This window comes from Pieris napi, chromosome 24 (genome assembly GCF_905475465.1).
Source record: "Pieris napi chromosome 24, ilPieNapi1.2, whole genome shotgun sequence".
NCBI classification, from domain to species: domain Eukaryota; kingdom Metazoa; phylum Arthropoda; class Insecta; order Lepidoptera; family Pieridae; genus Pieris; species Pieris napi.
This window is the reverse complement of record NC_062257.1, coordinates 6,091,887-6,114,551: the sequence shown is the minus strand read 5'-3', so window position 1 is coordinate 6,114,551 and position 22,665 is coordinate 6,091,887. Positions and strand designations below refer to the sequence as shown.

Below are 22,665 nucleotides of genomic sequence, written 5' to 3'. Positions count from 1 at the left end.
TCGTAACAAAGATAGATAAAATTGAAGACTTGGAACAAATTGTAGAAAAATTCACAGATGTAGTAATTAAATCAAGTGAAATAGCAATTCCAAAAATTAAAACCGGGAAGAAAACAAAAATGGTTTGGTGGACCGAAGAACTACAGGTGCTCAAGAAACAGGTTGAGACTAGAAAGAGAAGGATAAGATGTGCCGCAGCACGCAGAAGGCAAGAGGTTGTAGGTAAAACAAGAGTATGAAAACCGGATCAAACAAGCCCAAACTGAGAGTTGGAAAAAGTTCTGCGAGAAACAGGAAAGAGAGACAATGTGGGAAGGTATATATAGAGTGATAAGAGGGACAGAGACCAGAGTCCAGGATTTACCACTTCGCAGGGACGGTAGATACATTAGCGAAAGGGAGTCAGCGGAGACCTTGGCAAGAACCTTCTTCCCGGAAGACACTAGTGAGGATGAAACTGAAGACCACAAATTGATAAGAAGAAGATCAAACACAGTAAATAAAGAGGGACATAACTTAGTCTATGATCCCCCTTTTACAATGACTGAACTCGAAACCGCCGCTCTCAGTTTCAACCCGAGGAAGGCCCCCGGAGAAGATGGCATAACGGCGGACATAAGTTGGCACGCGATAAACGCGGCGCCTAACTTATTCCTCACCGTCCTAAATAAATGCCTGGAGCTAGGGTACTTCCCCAAATTGTGGAAAAAGGCTACAATAATTGTATTGCGCAAACCTGGTAAGACAGATTATACAAACCCGAAGTCTTACAGACCCATAGGCTTACTACCTCTTCTAGGCAAAGTATACGAAAAAATGATAATCGCTCGGCTAAAGTGGCATCTAGTCCCGAAAACCTCGAAAATCCAATACGGATTCATGCCCCAGCGGAGCACTGAAGACGCCCTATATGACGCAGTCACACATATACGCGCAAAGCTGAAACAAAAGAAGATACTAACAATCGTATCACTCGATATAGAGGGCGCATTTGACAGCGCTTGGTGGCCGCAAATTAGAGTCCGACTGGCAGAAGAACAATGCCCATTAAAACTAAGGAAAGTAATGGATAGTTACTTACACGAAAGACAAATAAAATTAACCTACGCTGGACAAACGGTTGAAAAAGTAACTAACAAAGGCTGCGTTCAGGGTTCAATAGGGGGACCAACAATGTGGAATCTAATATTGGACCCGCTCCTACAGGACTTGCGAAATGGTGGTGAGTACGTCCAGGCTTTTGCGGATGACGTCGTTTTGATAGCGGAAGGAGAGACCGGTAGTGAGATCCAGCAGAACCTCAACCTAACATTGAACCGGATACATAGATGGGGTATCCTAAACAAACTGAAGTTTGCGCCACACAAGACCAAAGCCATGGTGGTGACGCGCAAACTGAAGTATGATACCCCACGGCTAAATATGAATAATGTACCGATACAGATGGATAACCACATTCGAATTCTCGGAGTTGATGTGGATGCTAGACTCACGTTTAACAGACATGTGGAGAGGGTATGCCGGAAGGCCATCCAGATATATAAGCAGCTGGCCAAAGCCGCGAAGATCGAATGGGGACTAAACCAGCAAGTTATCGCGACCGCGTACACTGCCGTTATTGAACCAATCGTAATGTATGCGGCTGCGGTGTGGGCTCCCGCGACAAATAAAATCTGTGTACGCAGAAAACTAAATCATCTTCAAAGGGGCTTTGCCCAAAAAGTAGCGAAAACTTATAGGACGACATCATTACACGCAGCAACCCTACTGGCCGGGATACTTCCACTAGACCTCCGTATTCAAGAAGCCGCTGCCTTATACGAGATAAGAAGGGGGTCAGCACGGAACTACTGGAGGGCGAAGAATTAGAGAGGAGAGTGAAATACGTAGATCTCCCACACCCGGCGAAACAAACAAAACTGGACTACAAGATGCTCACCAATCCGGAAGAAATCGAAGGACACGGCGGCACACAAATCTATACGGACGGCAGCAAAACAAGTATAGGAGTGGGTGCCGCTTGGACGGAATGGAAAGATGGAACGGAAATAAATAGCAAGATGATTAAGATGGCGCCCCACTGCACAGTTTTTCAAGCTGAATTGACGGCACTACGAAACGCGACTAGCCACATAAATAAAAATAAGCGTGACGCTAAAATATACAGTGATTCTAGATCAGCATTAGATGCTATTGTGAGTGGACGATCTCTCGATCCCCAGGTAGCCGAGATCCGCCGGAGCCTGGAAGAGTGCCGCAAAAGAGGAACTCATATAAGCCTCTTCTGGGTAAAGGCGCACGTTGGTACGCCAGGGAACGAGAGGGCGGACACGTTAGCAAAAGAAGCGGCGGAAAGACTAAGGTCAAAACCTGAATACGCCGCATACCCCCTGTCATATGTAAAACATCAGATAAGGCAAAAGACTCTAGATGTATGGAATGAACGCTACCTGGGGGGTGAAACAGCTGGAACTACAAAATTATTTATCGCAAATGTTAGAACTGCGTACAAATTAATAAAAGAGAAGCGTTTCACACCCCAGATGGCGCAAATTCTTACAGGGCACGGAGCCTTTGCACATTACCTTCATAGGTTTAAAATTAGGACAAGCCCAGCATGTGACTGCGGCGATGAAGAACAAACAGTAGAACATGTGCTCATACATTGCCCTATTTTCGCATCGTCCAGGCACGACCTGGAGCAACAAATGCAGATGACTGTAGACCGTAACGGCCTACAGGACATGTTAATAAAGCACAGATCGTGCCTGGAACGGTTCTGCGAAAAAATTGTGGAATATATAAAGGCGGCAAACAAAACCCCAAGAACGGGTCTCGCGAGGAATTGCGTCCCGGCTCGCCCATGAATATTGTTAACAAAAATATTACAGATGTAGCCGGGGCGTCTTTCGCGAGACGTGTGATGTGCAAAGGTCCCTGGACACAATGGCAGGGGAGTAGAAAAGTGATATATTATTAAAAAAAAAAAAAAAAACCATTACACCATGTTCCACATGACATCTTAAGTGATAAATAATAATAAAATAAATTAAAAACAAAGATTTGTCCTCTATCAGCAGGAGGCATGGTGATATAGGAGCACGCACTTACATTCTCGTGGGAAGAACACGCAAATACACAGTCGAAAAAAATAACTGACATATTTTATAAATGTTATGTTTTTCTTTTACTGTAAAAGGTGTTAAAAATCTAATTAATATAAACATAGGTCTTCCGGAAAACGCGAATAGTGAGTAGCCTGTAGCTGTGCCAAAAACCTTGGTCCATTTACCAATTCCAGATAGTCTTATCACGCACAAGAGCGTGGGAGTTTATTTATTATCGCACTAGCGATATGTTAATCTCTATTGATTTTAACTGTTAAATTAGTTTAAAAATATAATAATAATATTTATTTCCAACAAATAAATATACAATATTTACAATATTCCCAACCTACATAGTAATAATAATTAACCAAAGTCAAATACAAAATATCATTTATTTCATTTAGACCACCTAAAATGACACTTTTGAACGTCAAATAATATATAAAGATGATTCTAGTAGCCCCTTTCAAAAGGTAGTTTCGTCTGGAGAAGAATGGACAAGAAACTCCACTCTTACTCTTTTAAAATAGGTTTTACAATATTTTGTTTTTTTTATTTATTTTACATTAGTTAAATAATTATATGTGAAGACAATGTACTCCTAGTTTAATATTATTTATTATTCTAATAAATAAGAATAAATATAAAATTAAAACAAATTTGATGTTTGGTCCCTGTGGCAGTGTACTTTTAACTCTGGCAGCATTTCTACTCTGTATTGCGATACTTTTTCGTTCAGAAAATCACCTGCTCTATGGTCACTGGTACCGTCAGGCGCCAACTTAAATCTTAAATTAAAAATTAAAAACAATTATGTATATTGGGCAGAATGACCAGCGCTGTGGAACTTCTTGCTCCTCAGCATAATGCTGAGCCAGGGCCAATTACAACCACAGTACACACACATTGCACACTAGAAGCGAACCGAATGGCAAAAGAAAATTTCTTAATTTTAATTTCTAATTTTTATTGTTTGTGATGTCTTATTTTATTTTATGTTTTCTTTAAGTATTGTTATTTTGTGTGTTTATGTGTGTGTGTTTTTGTTTGTAATAAATGTTATGTCTATGTCTATGTCTATTGCAATCGGCAAATATAAAATTCAAGAAATGTTTAAATAACTTAATCTATAAAATCTTAAAAAAACTCAGTAATTTATGTAATTACAGGTAATAAAGAATATATCAGGCATTTTTATAAGAGTAAAACGCGCGCAATATCTATAATCTATGACATATTTTATCTATGCCTGATTAGCGCGCTTGGCGCCATTCATACGCAACTATTTATTTATTACATTTAATCTCAATATAGATAAGAAAGATTGCAAGAGGAATTTTGATTTGATAAACATAAAAAAATATTATTACTATTATAACACATTTCACATTTATGACGTCAATTAAGCCGGAATTACATTGCGAAATTAGTGGCATGAAATTAATTTCGTGCCAATAGTTTTACGAACAGTTTCACGTGTAATTCAATAATTTCATGAATGCAAATGAGTTTCGTGCCCGGCGCGATTTTTTGGTGAAATTAGTTTCATGCAACTAATTTCATGATGGAGATGCGACGTGAAACTATTGTCGCGAAAGTGCCTGTGCTGTGTGTATTTTGATGCTAATACATGATGCCACCCTAAATTCTTATAATAAAGACTTAAAACTATTTCCAGTTGCTAAAAAACACAGCCTTTGAAGTTTGTACAGAAGCATCTCTTTAGCTACATTGAATATAGAAAAATAAAGCTTTGATGCTGATCGGTGATTACTGCGCAACTGAGGATTTCACGACACTAATTATTTGACGAAATTGCTTTCGCATATATCGAAACTACTTTCGTGAAACTGATTTCCCATGCATGCTACTAATTTCGTAATGTAATTCCGACTTAAGAAAGATCTGCGTTGCGAGACTGTTTTCTTACAAGTTATGTTTTTGATGGCATTAAAATTTACTGCCAGTTATCCAATAGCGTAGAACAGACGAGAATAACAAGAAATCAGGGGCCTCATAGCCTAGCGGTTTTATTAAGTGGCAGCTAGGTGAGGGGTACCGGGTTCGATTCCCGGTTCGAGGGCAAGTTTTAATTTAATTTAAATTTGTTCTCGGCCTTTGGGAGGGATGTGCGGTACCGGGCGAGTGCCTAAACCGTACATGGAGGACACGGTCGAATTTCTAAAGACAAGCACGAATTATAAAATATCCTATACTTGACGCTAATGCACAAATCGTGCCAGAGCCATAAAAAAAACAAAAACAAGAAATCTGTCACTCTTAAATCGTAAAATTTTATTACCTTTTACATAATATACAATTAACATATCTGAAGTCGTACATATAATAAATATGTTAATTTTCTGTTGGGCGGAATTAATTTCCAAGAAGCATTGTTTGCAAATAGGATTACAACATAACAAACATGTTTGGAATAAATTTTTAAATTATTTTTGTTAGCAAAGTAGCGTTCAGATCGATATAAAAGTTATCAACACTACTTTATTTCCAAAAAAAAATTATCATTTGAATTTCAGAGTACAGCCGTAGACTGTCCTCCTGTCAGAGAAAAAAAAAGTGCGTGCGTACAAAGTACACATGTCAGAAGTGAAACTTCTTTGGCAAACAATTTTTTAAAAGTAAGATATATTAGGAATTCAATGAATTTAATTGTCATTAAAATATTAAAAATGTCGAAAATTAATACAAATGATATATTTCATTTTTTAAATTTATTTCTTCGATAATAAAACACGTGGCATTTTAATTAACATTTCGTCATTTGATATTTCAATAAATTATTTTGCATAAAATATAAATACTCTTTTCATAAATTCTCGTTACGAAATTTTAATTTTAAAAATAGAATATCTATAAGGTTCCTTGTCACTCTCTCTCAATCGGTCTCAATCGCTATATCCCTTTTCTTCGATAAAAACGCTGCACATCTTCGTGACGCTAATATTATTGCGTTTCATCCGTAAAAAATTTACCCTCATGATGAACCTCAGCTGTAGGTATTAGTCCGAACAAATCTTCTGAACACTCTTCATGGTAATGCGGTAGAAGATGCAAAAACGGGTGACATGTGTCAGGCACAGAAGACTGATCACCTACTTGCCTATTATACCACGAAACAGGTACAGAAACCTTTAGTCAAGACTTAAAAAGGTTGCCCCCTTTTTTTATATTTTTCAATCGTTTCTTTGACCACGCCCAACATTACGATAATGTAGATAAGACAATTGTGTCAGCAATAAAAGCCAGTCGTGCTACAAACCATTGCGGACATTATGTGTCATGTTACAGCTGGAGATAACGACGTCCAGTTAGTGAAGGTTCAGGGTTCAAGGGTTCAATTTTAAGGACAAGATACGAAGATATAAAATATAGATTTTGTGTTTTAGTTGGGCTTTACGATTTAACAAGCGTAAAACTATTTTTAAACATCTTTAAAACGAGGATATCCCTTCAACTCCACACTCCTTGAAGCAACTGGCTCAACTTTGGATAGACTTAAGTCTGAGAGACCAAGAACAGCCCTGCGATTGTGTATTCTGAAAAGGTGGGTGCTTGTAGTTTATTGTTTATTAGAATGCCAAATCATAAAATGACTGCTTCGCGACTGATTTGAGAGAGACCGCCGATGCGAAAACCGCTGTGTGAGTTCGAAAAGTGAGTTACAGAATCGCAGGGCTGGCCGTTCAGCTGAAAATATCGATGCTGTGCGCGAAGATGTGGAAGAGTAAAACGGTCCATGTTTATTTTCAGTGTATTTTAGATTTTCATTACACAATTTTCAACAACAGAATGACAGGAAATGTCATATAAAAAAAATTAACAAATTTTCTTTAGTGCCAGTACTTTTGCGCCACCCAGTATCAATAAAACATTGATAAATAGAAAATAATAAAAATTTAATGGGTTTAAATCGTGATTGCCATACAAAAAGTTTTGTTTGTGTGTTTTTTTCTAAATTATTTTTATACAAATTTTAATTTTCACATAAGAACGCAACATTAATATAAACTATATCAGTCTGTTGTTTAAAGGGCCGTTCAAGTATTACGTAATTATACAGATTTACTACAATTTATATATTACTAGCAGACCGGCCAAGCGTTGCTGTGGCTAAGGTTTTAGTTATATTACATAGTAGTAACCTATTCAAGGGAAACGGTAGGAGAACACCAGTCATGGGGACCACCATGCTTTTTTGGTGGTAATGCCATTACTTTCAACACTGCGCCATCTGTTAGAATTTTGACTATCATATATAAAATAATATTGCGAGTATAAATTGAGATATAAGCTATCCTATCTTTTAAGTAAGATCAAACTGCACACGGTGTGCAAATTTGATTGAAATCGGTTCGGTAGTTTAGGAGTCCATAGCGGACAAACAACGTGACACGTAATTTATATATATATTAAGATAACGATACTAGCTGCCCCCGCGAACTTCGTTTCTCCTTAATGTGATTTTACTTAGCCTACCATTTTTGTTCATACCAACATGGAACATATTGCTATCGCTAGAGTTACACATATGTAATGTATGATGGAAATGTTTATCTTAAATAGTCCTACAAAAAGCCCGCCACAGTATATATCTATATCTTATGTGTAAGCCATTATAGACAAAATAGTGACCAAAACTACAATAAAAATTGATAATTTATTTCAAATGCACATTTAGTAGTAATAAATTGATTCCTAAATGAAAATAGATACTTTTATTGCTTCTGGTAATTAAAGTAGATAAAATATTTTTACGCTACATCATTTAGACAAATATAATTTTAATTCTGCGTAGACGAAGTCGCGGCCACTTAGTAATAAATAAATGAGATTTATAAAGCAGTCTTAAATCAGATTTAGGAGCCATATTTCTTCCACTCGCTATTAATAACACAGGGGATGCAATTTTTCACTTTATTTGCACCCACTGAGATAATATTCAAGATTTATTTACATTGAGACTTTGTTTACGATAGTAGTTTTATAGTCTGGAAAGTATATTTCGTATTCCTACAGCTAACATAAGTTATATATAACAAAATTATACGAAACATATAGGCAAAAATATACATAATATACAAAAGGTTCCATCATTTAGGAAAAAGAAAAAAATAAAAATATATTTAACTAATACCTTAAGTAATACCTTCTTCAGCTGTGTTGTGTGATGGAGAGAAAGTGAGGGTACGTGAAGGTGTGTATGTGGGGCTCATGATGCAGGTGATTTAGTGCTATGGATATTCTTAAAACTCCTTTTAAAATTCCGCGATAGCTCAAACAAGTCAAGGTAAATGGTGGTCGTTGTATGTCCGAGCTGCGCGATACTGAGTTTTTTTCATAGTTGGTGTGTGGAAAGTGAAATAAAACACGATTACGAGTCTGGTTCTCTGGAACATGCACCAATTGCAGCACTGTCTAGTGAGTTGCTTAGTGTGCTATTGGATTGAAACCTTCCTGTGTGTTTCTTTACAAATAGTCTCGTGTGTTCTACGGCCTTGATTTGAGAGCTGGCAGCAAATGTAAAATTACAACCATTTAATATGTCTTTCTTTAATAATAAAGTTATGTATTTACAATTATTTTTCATAATTGTAATTAAACTTCAATCCGGTAAAAAAATTGTTTTATTATTAAATGTGTGAAAGTTATGTCAATAAAAGACAATACTATGTCTTTCTTTATCATGTTTAGATGTGTACATTGTGTTAAATGATGTTGAATTTCAATTTCAATTAACTTGTGGAAGAACTGGAATCCCTGACACAGGTATTTTTACACGCTTTATATTAGCTTCACCCGTATGTATGTATGTATGTAACCGACTCTTTCGGACTCGATTTTGACCCACTTTAAACGGACAGATTTTATTCAAATTTTGCGCACCTGTCAAAGATCGATGACAATGCAATAATCCGAATAAAAAAATAAAAAAAAATTAAATAAAAAATTAATAATATGTAGTTTAAAAAAACTAAAAAACACGCTTTTAAAGCACATCAAACTAAAAAGTGAAAAATAATTCCTAATTTAGGCTGAAAATGGTAATGAACAAAAAATACTGGTATTATTGTGAAAAAGCGTGGGGCGCTCTGTGCCATATTTTTCGTCTATCGAGCAATCTTTTTTTAAATTTTTTTGTCTAATATTTTTTTAACTATTATTTATTGAATTTCAATTTCAATTAACTTATGGAAGAACTGGAACCCCTGACACAGTTATTTTTTATTTAAAAGAGTTCCCAAATCTTACACGTTTTTTATTTATATTTATTATCCATTTTTATTTATTCCATAAATTGAAAATATTTATAAGTAAAGCGTAGTTACTTCCCTCCCACGTATCCTTACGAAAACATTTATCATACTGAATACCTCCATTTCTCTTGAAAGGGTCGCAATTTTATTTATTTTATACAAATACCTCCTGTCGGGAATAATTCAGTATTATTATGAATTTTGCAACAAACATACATAATATCTGCTCCCGTGAACTTCGTTTCTGCTTAATGTGATTTTACTTAGCCTACCTATTTAGTACACAGTTGATACCAAACTTGGAACATTTTGCTATGCTAAAGAGACTGTTCGGTTTTCCGGAATGAAAACTTTTTAGGTTTTTCTGTGATTTCTCTCTATATAAATATTATATATAGGCATTCTGGTAAGTAGGGAGCTTGTAGTTTATTGTTTATCAGAATGCCAAATCATAAAATGACTGCTTCACGACTGATTTGAGCGCGACCGCCGCTGTGAAAACCGCTGTGTGAGTTTGAAAAGTGAGTTACATAATCGCAAGGCAGGCCAATGTCATAGTAAGAGAAAGAAAGAAAAACTTTATTATTTACACACAATAAAAAGGATATTTAGGTAAAATAAAGTGCTAGCACTAGGATTCCCCGTGCCGTGGGCAGCCAGTCTCTTCCTTTTTACATTATTTTCTTTCTTCTTCATCACACTATTTTTCCACTATAAGAATATTTTCTGCATCAGCATAGGACAGATTGACATTTTGTTTAAGATTTTTAGTAAATGTATGTAATATGAGTTTTGAAATGTCAGTGAAAATTTGGTTTTTAAGTGGTTAAAAATGAAAGGCCTCTTTTTTTATAGAACGGGCAAGAGACTCACCTGATGGTAAGTTATACCGCCGCCCATGGACACTCTCAATGCCAAACGGCTCGCGAGTGCGTTGCCGGTCTTTTAAGAATTAGTACGCTCTTTTCTTGAAGGACCCAAGTCGAATTGGTTCGGAAATACTTCAGTGGGCAGCTGGTTCCACATAGTGGTGGTGCGCGGCAAAAACTGCCTTGAAAAACGCTCAGTTGTGGAACGCCTCTAAAGGAGAAAAAGCGTTGGGCGAAGAAAGTGGATTTTTGGGCTGCCTATATATAAGTTTGCGTTGTGTTTGATGTGGTGTGGTCGGTGTTTGTTTCTAAAAAGTCTGTATATTACTATTCAAATAATTGACATAAACATGTATCTATCTATCACAACGTAAAATTTACAGAAAGAGACAAAGAGAGAGAACAGTTTCGTATAAATTAATATTCTTTTCTACAGACGGCTTGAAGATAACCTGCTGACGCAGTTACCGCCTGCTATTCACCTACTACCGATGTTAGAAGATTTGTAAGTAAACATGACTTTTTTATCTAATATAATATAACATGAAATACGTGGGGTTAGAACAGGACGAGACAAGGATACGAAAGGGAATGCTTCGGTGGTTTGGCCATGGATGGATGAATGAGAAGTGGTTGCCAAATATATATGTCACCGTAAAATTGTAAACACCGTTAGATTGTAATCTACGTAAGTATGTAAGTACGTTGAGTTCACAATCTTTCGACAGTTCACAATCTCGCGAGATAGATTACAATCTAACGGTGTTTACAATTTTACGGTGACATATATATTTGGCAATATAATATATATGTATAAATACAAAAAACCTATTTGATTGTTTGTTTATTTGTTCGTAAACTCCTATATAAATCACTATCGCTAAGTCGACTCTGATTTTATTACACCCTGCAGAAGAATTTCCTTCTAAACTTCTGTTATGTCACAGCCGTTAATTTACAGGTTAGCAATCTGCAGTATACCCTATCTATTTGTATTGGCTGGTAAAAACAGTACAAATAAACAAATTAGTGACGGTACAACCTTTTTAGGTCTGGGCCTCAGATTTCTGTATATGTTTCATGATCATTTGTCAGTAGGCAAGTAGATGATCGGCCTCCTGCCTTGCGATTTTGTAACTCACTTTTCGAACTCAAAACAATAAGCTACTAGTTCCCTCCTTATCAGAATGCCTAATCGTAAAATGACTGTTTTACGACTGATTTGAGCGCGACCGCCGCTGCGAAAACCGCTGTGAGAGTTCGAAAAGTGAGTTACAGAATCGCAGGGCTGGGGTTGAACATACGACCTAAAGGATGAGAGTCCTGCGTGAATTCTGGACGCCATAGTCTGGACTCTGTATCAAAGAGTTGAAGCGCCACTGTCCCTACAATCATCTGGACTTTTTGCAGGTCATTAGCAAACAACAGAATAGAGGAGGTCGCTGTGGGGTTGCAGACTTGTGCGCGGCTGACCCGTCTGGAACTTCGAGGGAATCCCCTTTCTCGACTTCACCCACAGGCGGTTGAACACCTGCCCAGGTTAACCACACTGTAAGTACTCAACTAATCATTATTTAAGACTGTATTTGGTTTACGAGAGACATATTAAGGGATAATAAAACCGGGGTAAACAGTGGCTATACCATCTGTGGACCGTGGAAAATTCTTTTGATGGGGCCCTATCACTAAAAATCGTCAGTCTAAATTTAATAAACTTTGATATTTTCAGAGTAATATATTATATCCCACTAATGGCCATAGGCCTCCTCTCTTAGGCGAGAGGGAATGGTCTGTAGTCCCTACGCTAGCCCAATGCGTATTGGAGACTTCACATTCATCCATAGAACATAATATCTCTTGGGCAGGGGCCCTCTTGGGTCGGGGGCCCGTGGCATTGTGCTAGCACCGCCAGCATTGTTACGCCACTAAAAACAGTAATTTACGTATAAATTGAACTGAGTTTTTCGAACGCGGCAATAGACCTATGTGAATTTTCATAGACTAATAAAGTCCTTTGCAAAAGAACGGGCACCTTACGAAATCTGCGTTTGAGGTCGATTTCAATTATTAAGTGGTCTGTAAATTTTTTATAAATTTTTGATGACCGTAAACCCAGCTCCTAATCTAGCTTTACTCAACGCTACACAGATTAAAAATGTATGTCTTTGCGTTCTAAATTCAAAGCTTGCAACTTAGTTCAAAATATCTTGTTTACAAAAGTTTTACAACTTTTGTTTTCCAATCCGTGGCGACGTTGTGTCTCTGTTTACCACTAGCCATTTCAGAAGTTCAGATGGAAATAAACTTGTGAAGGTTATTTTAAAACTAGGGTATTGCATTGGACTCAGCAAACACATGGCTTAATAGAGACTGGCTGTATTTATTTATTTATTATTGAAGTGAAACTTCTTTATCGGGGTTGGAAAAAAATTTAGTGTAACATTTTTTCGTTACGCGTCACATTTTTCCGTTACGCGCCATCTTTTGAAGTGAAACTTCTTTATCGACGTATGGGAGAAATTTTGTAGCAGGTTACGAGCCATGTTGCTTTTTGAAGTCAAACTTCTTTATCGGCGTTGGAAAAAAATTTACACACATTTGTCACATTTTTCGGTTACGCGCCATCTTTTTCTTGTCCCTACCACGGTTGATCCGAAGAGATTCGAAGCCATTAGTAACAAAAATATATAATAACGATAACAATGATAGTAATACTATTAATAATATTATGTGTGATGTTTGAGAGCAAAAATTTCAAGTCACAGAAAACATAGATTCTACCTGTAATTTCCTTGACACAAATCTAATATAGCGATAAAATTATAACGAAACCCGATTCCTTTGCTGAAGCAATAAAGTGTTTGACCTCTTTTCCAGGCTGTCTTTTGCACCGCACTTCAGATAATATTTACACTCGAATAAACCTTTATTTCTTAAGTTTAAAAATCTAATAAATAAACTGCAATAAGTGTATTTTTTATGATGTTATTTTTTAATTAGCTTCCGCCCTGTCTTGCGTGATTTCGTGTATTTAGCAAGATTTTTTGTGATCTTCAAGAATGGTCATTATACATAAGGTGGAGTAGAGGAGTAGGAGTAGAGGAAGCGAATGCTAGTGGTACCCCCCTGGGGTAGTTTCTGTATATTCTGCATCTGCTCATCCCCCCTTCTCTTCCCAAGAAATATTGAAGAGATAGGGAAGAGAAGGGGGGTGGGCTCCAGGTTGTAGTGCCATTGGTATATGTTGAAACAGTTTCTAAATTTCTACATTATGCCCTAAAAGAGAAGTGGCATATAGCAAGATGCACAGATAAAAGGTGGACTTTAAACTATATGGACAGGACCAAGGGGAAGAAAGAGAAGGGGGCGCCCTAAAGGTGGATAGAAGATATAGAAGCGTTAGCAGTTAGCAAATAGAGAAAGCTGGAAAAAGCTCGAGTCTTTTCCCGTGAATGGGTTTCGATCAATGGTACAGAATGAAGTTTATAACAAATCTAAACTGTATATTTAATAAACGAGCTTTAATTATTATTATCAGTACAAGGTCTGACACGTATCAGAGGTATATAAAAATAAATCAGTGGCGCTACAACCTCTTTAGGTCTTGGCCTCAGATTTCTGAATCTGTTTCATGATCATTTTTAAATCTAATAGGCAAGTAGGTGATCAGCCTCCAGTGCCTGCACGCCGTCGACTTTTTGGGTCTAAGACATGTTAGTTTCCTCACAATTTCTTCCTTCACCGTTCGAGCAAATGTTAAATGCGCCATAGAAAGAAAGTCCATTGGTACACAGTCGGGGATCGAACCTACGACCTGAGGTATGAGAGTCGCACGCTGAAGCCACTAGGCTAACTTATAAACTGTCTCATATGATGAGACAAGACAAGAAGTAAAAAAAAAAACGATTTACATTTTTTTTTACTTATGTAACTTTAATGACGTTGTGGTTTATGACATTCCTTTGAATAATTGTAATGTAGAGGGAGGGTAAAACTTGCTGAGTTTCTTGCCCGTTCTTCTCAGAACAAGTCCTCCTGGTAGTTTTGCGAACGGATGGCGTAGTCTTGCTCTTTCGCGAATTTTGTAAACGTTTTTGACATTCATAAGCATGCCCTAAGACGCATCTAAATTGAATAAACGTATTTTGATTTTGAATACTAGTGGCGCTTGAAGTCTGTCAGGGGTTTGTTTAAAGTGTTTCATATTATCACATATCACGACGTAACGTTAAGAGCGAAAGTCATTACACGATAAGATGGCATTCGCTTGACCCCTCAACAAATACCACTTAATGTGTTTCTCGGACACAACTTGGCAATGTCGTTAGTTGAAGGGGTGTTACCAACCAGCGCTGGCACGTAACCGCACTGCGGTTAAACGCGGTTTTGTTTTTAAGCTATTGCATAGATTTTAACGCGGGTTTTGAGCGCGGCGACCGAATCAAGAAATTCTGTAACGAAATAAACCTAACACACTAATGTCCTAACCTGTAGCCAGCCAGTTTATTAAACGTTGTAACAAACGTTACGGGAATATCTTTCAGGCCGCTAGTTGAAACGCGCTGTTTAGTAAAAAGACAAGGCTGTTAATTGACCTGCTAATTAAGCTAGTTGGCTGCGACATATATAAGCTACCGCACAACGTACCGGTACAAATATGTACTTTTAATATAGTGGCGGAGAGTTTCTTGTCAGCTCCCACTCTACGCCCTTGACTTGCGAACTAGTAGCAAATGTAAATTTAGGATCAATTTAACATCTTTTTTATTGACGTTCGTAAGTGTACGTGGTTTCCTATATGAATAAAGTTATTTTGAGTTTATGTTATATGTCAAAGTGTCAGAAAGGGTTACTACCAACAATTTGCCAAGTTACTGTAACTTTGGTTATCATGCTCTTTATGAGGTTTAAGGTTTCATTTAGTTGTAGTTATTATTAATTTTTATTTTGTGGTTGTTTGTTTAATTTTTCTTTGATAGATTGCTTATGTTCTAATATAATTGATGTGTATGTGTTAAATTTATGACGTCATATTTTCTTGTATTTTTAGGCATACACATTGTGTTAGAACGTAAGTAAATAAAGAGAATGCTTAATATAACCCGCTCACCGTCCACATATATTTGGGTAACAAACGCTACGGCTGAATATCTTTCAGGCCGTTAGTTAAACGGCGCCGTTTAGTTAAAAAGCTAGGACGTTTATTGAACTGCTAATTAGAAAGCACCAGCTCTAGTGTCACCAGCTCTATCAGGCGTCTATTTAAATCCTTGTCTTAGTTATGATTGCTTTTCGAAGTGAGCTTTTTGAAGTTCTTTAGGCGCATGACCGTTTACGGGACGTCACGAAGATGTGCAGCGTTTCTGTCGAAGAAAAGGGAGAGAGCGATTGAGACCGATTGAGAGAGAGAGTGAGAAGGGTGAACCGTATAGAAATTCTTTTTTTTTTAATAAAAATTTCGTAAAGAGAGTGTATGAAATATTAGTACTTTATATTTTATGCAAAATAATTAATTGAAATCTCAAATTACGAATTGCAAATTAAAATGCCACGTGTTTTTATTATCGAAGAAATAAATTAAATTCCTAAAATTCCTAAGATATCTTCCTTTTTCCCTCCCTCTAAGTCTCAGATTTGTATTGATATGAAAGAGTTAAAAATTAGTTTGCTAAAGAAGTTTCACTTCCGACATGTGTACTTTGTACGCACGCACTTTTTTTCCTTTTTGCAGTCGTAAAAATACTTTTAGTGTATAATCTGCCTTATCACGTAAAACCTACATCCGGCGTGTGACGCAAAGTCATGAATAATTTCCGACATGTCGATAAACTTGAAAAGGAGATGACATTTCATTTTTCCATTTTCTTTATCAATTTTCTCAAAGAGTCAACGCCCCCTGAAATCATCAGACACAGCAGTCTCTAAGAAACAGTTAAATTGACGATTTTAATCTATCTAATCGAGCTGGGTCCATAGTTGCTCCTCTCACACATTGATTTTCGTTTAGTTTTTATTATTTTGTTAAATTTTTGTATTATCTCTTCGTGTGTTAAGTGCCTGTCACATTTAAAATTGTATTTTATTTTTCTTGTGCCAAAAATCAATCTGGAAATTTAGGAAAAACACCTTTTGTATAGCAATCAAGTTTTACAATAATTTAAAATAATAAAAAGATCTTCCGACTAGTCTTTAACAATTTTATCATCAATATGATGTGCTTTAAAAGCGTGTTTTTTAGTTTTTTTAACTATTATTAATTTTTTATTTTTTAGTTAATTTTTTTTTATTTTTTTCATTTTTTTTCGGATTATTGCATTGTCATCGATCTTTGACAGGTGCGCAAAGTTTGAATTAAATCTGTCCGTTAAAAGTGGGTCAAAATCGAGTCCGAAGGAGTCGGTTACATACATACATACATACATACAGGTGAAGCGTGTAAAATAGACTTGGTAACTTTTGGATGCATTATTCAATAAATGATTATTTGCGTGAGACACTGTTGATATAAATTTAATAATGTATGATATGATATGTACGATACAAATAATATAAGAAATGACCAATTCATATGACTAATAATGTAAAATGTAACATTCCTTTAAAGACTTTGCGCGCCATTGTTTGTGGCAGAATATGCGATTGTACCACCTTACACATTTTTGTACCATATTCTTGCAATAAATTATTACTATTATCTATATATATAAAAATGAAACCCGTTTCCCGTTGTTACGACATAACATGAAAACGGCTTGACCGATTTGTCTGATATTTTTTTTATAATATTCCTTGAAGTACGAGGATGGTTCTTACGGAGAGAAAAATTAAAAAAAAATTGAGTGTAATAGTCTAAAAACAACACTTTTCTATATTCACATACAAAATATTCGTAATAATACTTAAAAGTCAATTTGAACTTTAATACCATATCATAAAGTTCAAATGTAAGTGGAGGGGTTCTGGGAAGGTAAATTTTTATTTTTTGACATAACGTATTTTTTATCTTATAAACTTTATTTTTTTATCTTACTAGCTAGACCGGTGTCCCGAATAGCAGAATAAGTATTTAAAAAAAATAAAGAATCGACTGTTAGGCGGTACGACGTTCGCCAGGCCAGCTATTTCTCCTAAAGAGTATTATCTATATCTATACATAGTATTATCTCCTAAGAGTATCAGTATTTTTCCTAAAGACAGGCAAATACCACTCCACTTGCATACGTCTGACATACCTCTCTCCCATCTCTCTCCCACCATCTCTTATCCACTTTCATGATTCATGTCTCTTCCGTCCCTTCTCTAGTACGTCCTGGTGTTGGTCCGACCCGACCTCACAATCCACGGCCTGACGTTTTTAATATTACAATAATTGACTCTGACATCACATAAATCACTTAAGACATTATCTTAGCGTCGCAAGTAAAACTGTTCAGCTGATACCGCTTCTTAATATAATTTAAAATGTAGGGAATCTCTTAGAGATAAATTCAAGGAAATTAATATACTTACCTTTCCCTCGCAATATATTTATGAAAATATTATGTATGTATACAAAAATAGTGATAAGTTTACTAGAATAGAACATACGCACAATGTTAATACACGGAACAAACGCAGGCTGCAATTTCCCCGTACTAGACTATCTAAAGTTAGTAATTCTTTTTTGGGCAAAGGGATACTCTTCTTTAATAAAATCCCAGAGGCTCTTTTATCACTGCCTTTCAATAAATTTAAGAAATTTATTAAAGAAAAGCTGTGTAAAAAGGCTTACTATAAAGTCAACGATTATCTAGTTGATAAAAGGGCCAGGGACTAGTGCTAGACAGGCTACTTCTAATTAATTTGCGATATTTGTTTTAAATAAGTGTTGTTTGATGATTTGCTGTTTTAAAAGAGTACCGAGAGTTTTTTACGCCGGCTTTTTCTCTCGGCCTACACCCTCTGTCTTCTTTGCCGATGAGTAGGGATGCCTTCAAATTTAATGACGTGGAATAAGTGATACATGTATCTTATGTTCCATAATAAACATATTTTATTTTATTTTTTATTTTATTTTAATAAGTTTAAATTTAGACATTTATACCCTTCTCAACGTTGATTCCCGTTCCTTAAGTTATTGTATATTAAATACATTTAAAGAGTAGTACATTAGGGAGCGTTCAAGTATTAGGCGTAGAGCGTATTAGTATTACGTAACGAATTTTTTTGGGGGGGGGGGTCCTTTTCTAAAACGTTACGACGCGGGGCGGGGATTGAATTACGCGTTATTGTTAATATTATATTCGACTTTCCAGTAATTTACACCACATAATGGTAACTATTTGCTATAAAGAGTCACTGGATGGTCACGAAACGTTTTACTATTGGGTACAGAAAAACGTTACGGCGCGTTACATGGGGGGGGGGGGGTCCAATAATCTCCAAACATTGCGTGACGTAATACTTGAACGCTCCCTACTAGCTACAAGCTAGCTAGTGAGTGAGTGTTTTAAATTTAAAGTCACTCTAAAAATATTGGACGACTCATTGGTCTAGTGGTTAGTACCCCTGACTGGGAATCCATGGGTCCCGGGTTCAAACCCCGGCTGAGACGAACATCGATGTGATGAGCATTTGGTGTTGTGCTTAGGTCTTGGGTGTTTAAATATGTATTTATATGTCTATCTATCTATAATATGTATGTATATCCGTTGCCTAGTACCCATAACACAAGCTTCACCAGCTTAGCATGGGACTAGGTCAATTGGTGTGAATTGTCTTTAAAAAAAAAATATGCTATGTAAATAATGAACAAATCTTGGTATTAAGTACATTAATAGTTTAAATTTTAAAAAACGATATTTAAAATGCTTCTGACTATAATGTCTATATTCTAAAAGTATTTTAACAAGCTCTAATCCCATATACGCGCGACTAATTAGTCTATAAAATGTAATTAACTGATAAACCATATTTGAAAGAGTCAGTTTTGGAACAGGGTCAAATTACTTTAGCAGCTAAACTAAACTCTCGCCCAGGTTTCCTAATTCACATTCTATTTTAATACAGTTACTATTAAGTCATCAGCCCACCTTCCACTACCCACTCTTCTTTTCCAACTATAGTATTACAATAATGTATGATATTGATATGTACGATACAGATAATATAAGAATTTACTAATAATGTAAAATGTAAAATTTGCGCGCCATTGTGTGTGGCAGAATATGCGAACGATTTACGATTGTACCATCTTAACATTTTTGTATCATATTCTTGGAATAAATAAATTATTTTTATTAGTATTATTATTAGTATTATTATTACTAATGAACTGCCTTAAAATGTGATGATGTGGCATGATGGTTGTGTGCACAAATCTAAATATATAAAACAAAGTCGTGTTAGCTACACCACTTATAACTCAAGATCGGCTGGACTGATGTTGGTTATCTCTTTTTTGTGGATTCTTCTCCGCTCCGAATAGCAGAATAAGTAATAAAATATCGGATAAGATCGAATAACAATCAACAAATTAATTAATTTTACGAATGCAAACACCATGTGGTGCCATCTGTTGACAAAATTACGCATCATTTTACTTCGAATTCGTGTCAGTTCAAGAAATTACGATCTTTAAGTGAATGAGGAGATGCATAACCAGGCTTTGATCTTGATCGAAGACATGTGTTACCTCATCAAAAAATGTATATCAAAGTGCTTTAACATGCAGTATCGCAATATTGGCGCTAGAGAGGAGGCCTAATGTGTAAAACTGCCATTCTTCTTTCGCAATGGCAAGCAATAAAACATTTCTGTATTTGCAAAAAAATTGTACTAATGTAAAAAATCCTAAATTAAGTTTAACTAAAGTTAACACGATATTATTAGACTGTTAGGCGGAACGAAGTTAGCTGGGTCAGCTAGTAATTTGATTAAAAAAACCTTGGTGAATCAAAAGAGTGACGTAGACTTTATTGCCAGTTCTTCTCTTTCGATTTGAATACTGGCCGTACATTTAAATTTAGAACATTTTTACTGGCTTTGGTAATTTGGACTTTTAAGCTTAGGTTTCCTAGAAAAGCGGTGCCGTTAACTAACGGCCGTCTTTACTTTTTAACATAATGCAAAAAAACAATCATTTTCGCTCGTCCAAGTCACGTTTCCACTCATTGTATTAATTAAATATGGGCACCGCTACACTTGAAAAACGTTGAACTAATGTTTATCACCGCTATGACGGCCGTCATGCAAATGACAGCACCGCTATATGACGTTACAGTGACACTCAACGTTCTCTAGGAAACATACTCCGATGTTATTTAAAGACAACGTATGGGTGACGTCACCCAACGCTACATTACGAGCGTTAGATAACGCCACCACTTTTCTAGGAAACCTAAGCTTTAGGAAGACATGTCAATAATCATCTGAAATTAAATGATATCTTTCCAGTATTCTATCAGAAGCCCGTGGTCTACCTGGTATTCCATCGCTGAACGGGTCTACACGTCTCCGGACGCTTCGAGTGGACCGTGCAAGACTCACCAAGCTGCCAATCCATTTATGTGCCCATGCTCCTCAACTACGAGCACTGTAAGTACTGGATTTTTTCTTCTTAGGAATATGCTTGAAGACGTCTGCGTAGACCATCACTGGTGTGTCTTGTTGACCCATAACCATGAGCTTGTGCGGCTAGGGTCCAGAACCTATGTCTTATATCGTATAATGAAGAAAAGCACGAGGAACCCGGCAAGTATTAGATCCAGAAAGTCTGGGCTTCTGCATCTGTTTTGTGATGATATTTCTTAAAAGCAATAACTACATCAAGGGTAAGATATTAAACTCTCCTTGAATTATTACTTGATAGTTGATTCACTATAATTTTCGCTTCAGCGAACGAAGTGATTAACATAAACTATAACACTTCAAAGTTAAACGAAGAATGCGCAATTTTTTCTCGCGATGCTTTTCTTCACCGTACGTTATTAAATTAAATCAAACGCGCACATAGACAGTACATTGGTACACAGCCAAGATGACTCTTCAGCCTGCGACTTTGAAGTAAAGTTCTCAAGCGAAGACCAATACTGATTATAATAATTATAATTATAAAGCCCGTTTTATTTCTAATCACGACAAAAACAAATTATAGTATACAGCTTAGATTATTTTACATTTGTTTCTTTTGCTTGTTATCCTATAACCTAGCTACTTTCAGTACCGTCGATCGGAACCACTTAACGGGTAAAGGTCTTCTCCAGCTTTCTCCAACTGACTCTATCTATGGCTTTCTTTCTCCATTCGCTTCGTTCTACCGCATCTTTTTCTTCTATCCACCTCTTCTCCTTCTTGGTCCTTTCCACACACACTTCTGTTTTAGGGCATAATGTTAGGCATCTATAACTTTTGTTCTTCGTCTTATTTTTTCGGTTTTTATTTTATGTATTTTTCTTATTTTAAGTACCCTTCTCTCCATTGCTTTCTGGCATGCTACTAGTTCAGTTTTTATTTTTGTATTGTAAGTACACGTTTGGCAGCCGTATGTGAGAGTTGGTAAAATACAGTGTCCAAGACAATTTTCTTGGGGTGAAGAGGAAATGGGCCTCATAAGAATAGCCACAAGAATTAACGAATGTCTAATCTGCCAAGATTCAGGGTGGGCACTGAATATATATTTCGTAATCCTACAGCTAACATAAATTATATAACAAAATCATTATACTAAACGATGGAAAACATAGTATTTACGAAAACGTTCAAACATTTACAAAAGGAAAAAATAATTAAATACATTTAACTAAGTAATACCTAATTCGGGTGTGTTGTGACGGTGTGAAAATGAGGGTGTGTATGTGGCTCACGATGACGATGATTAACGCTATGGACATTCTTGATACTCCTTTTAAGATTCTGCGATAGCTTAAACAAGTCAAGGCTTAAAAGGTCGTTGTATGTATGGGTAATTCAATTTCAAAGATCTAATCAATCCTTCATATCCCTCAACGTAATCATCATATTCAAATTTTAATTATAATCCCAGCTCATAATGTTATCATTTAATTCAGTTAGTTATAATCTAATATAAGAATAATGTTGTCTGTATATAAAAGAATTACATTGAAAGTGATTGTTCAACGGGTTATATGATCTATTTTATTTTTGAAGTGAAACTTCTTTAGGCGCATGAGGGTAAATTTTTTAAAGAACGTCGCTTTTTTGTCGAATGGGAGAGAGCGATACATATCAATATCATTATTATTTTATTAAGTAACGAAATTACCACCTTTTTGTTGGTTTTATATTTTTATAAGGGCACAGAACCAATACCTTTTTTGCTAAGACCCAGTAGGCTATTTTAGAAAATGGGGACATAAGTTAGCAATTATGATAATGAATTTGTTATATTATTTGGTAATTGTTACCATATGC

At 36.0% G+C, this 22,665-nt stretch overlaps 1 protein-coding gene across 2 annotated transcripts in view; it reads left to right on the top strand.

The window, feature by feature from the left end:
• LOC125061691 (lutropin-choriogonadotropic hormone receptor) overlaps positions 1-22,665 on the top strand; it is a 147,654-nt gene that overhangs the window by 112,196 nt on the left and 12,793 nt on the right. For both annotated transcript variants that reach the window (XM_047667238.1, XM_047667239.1), the window contains exons 7-9: positions 10,691-10,759; positions 11,665-11,805; positions 20,689-20,829. In XM_047667238.1, coding sequence (XP_047523194.1) covers positions 10,691-10,759; positions 11,665-11,805; positions 20,689-20,829 — 351 coding nt within the window. The remainder of the gene's footprint in view (positions 1-10,690; positions 10,760-11,664; positions 11,806-20,688; positions 20,830-22,665) is intronic.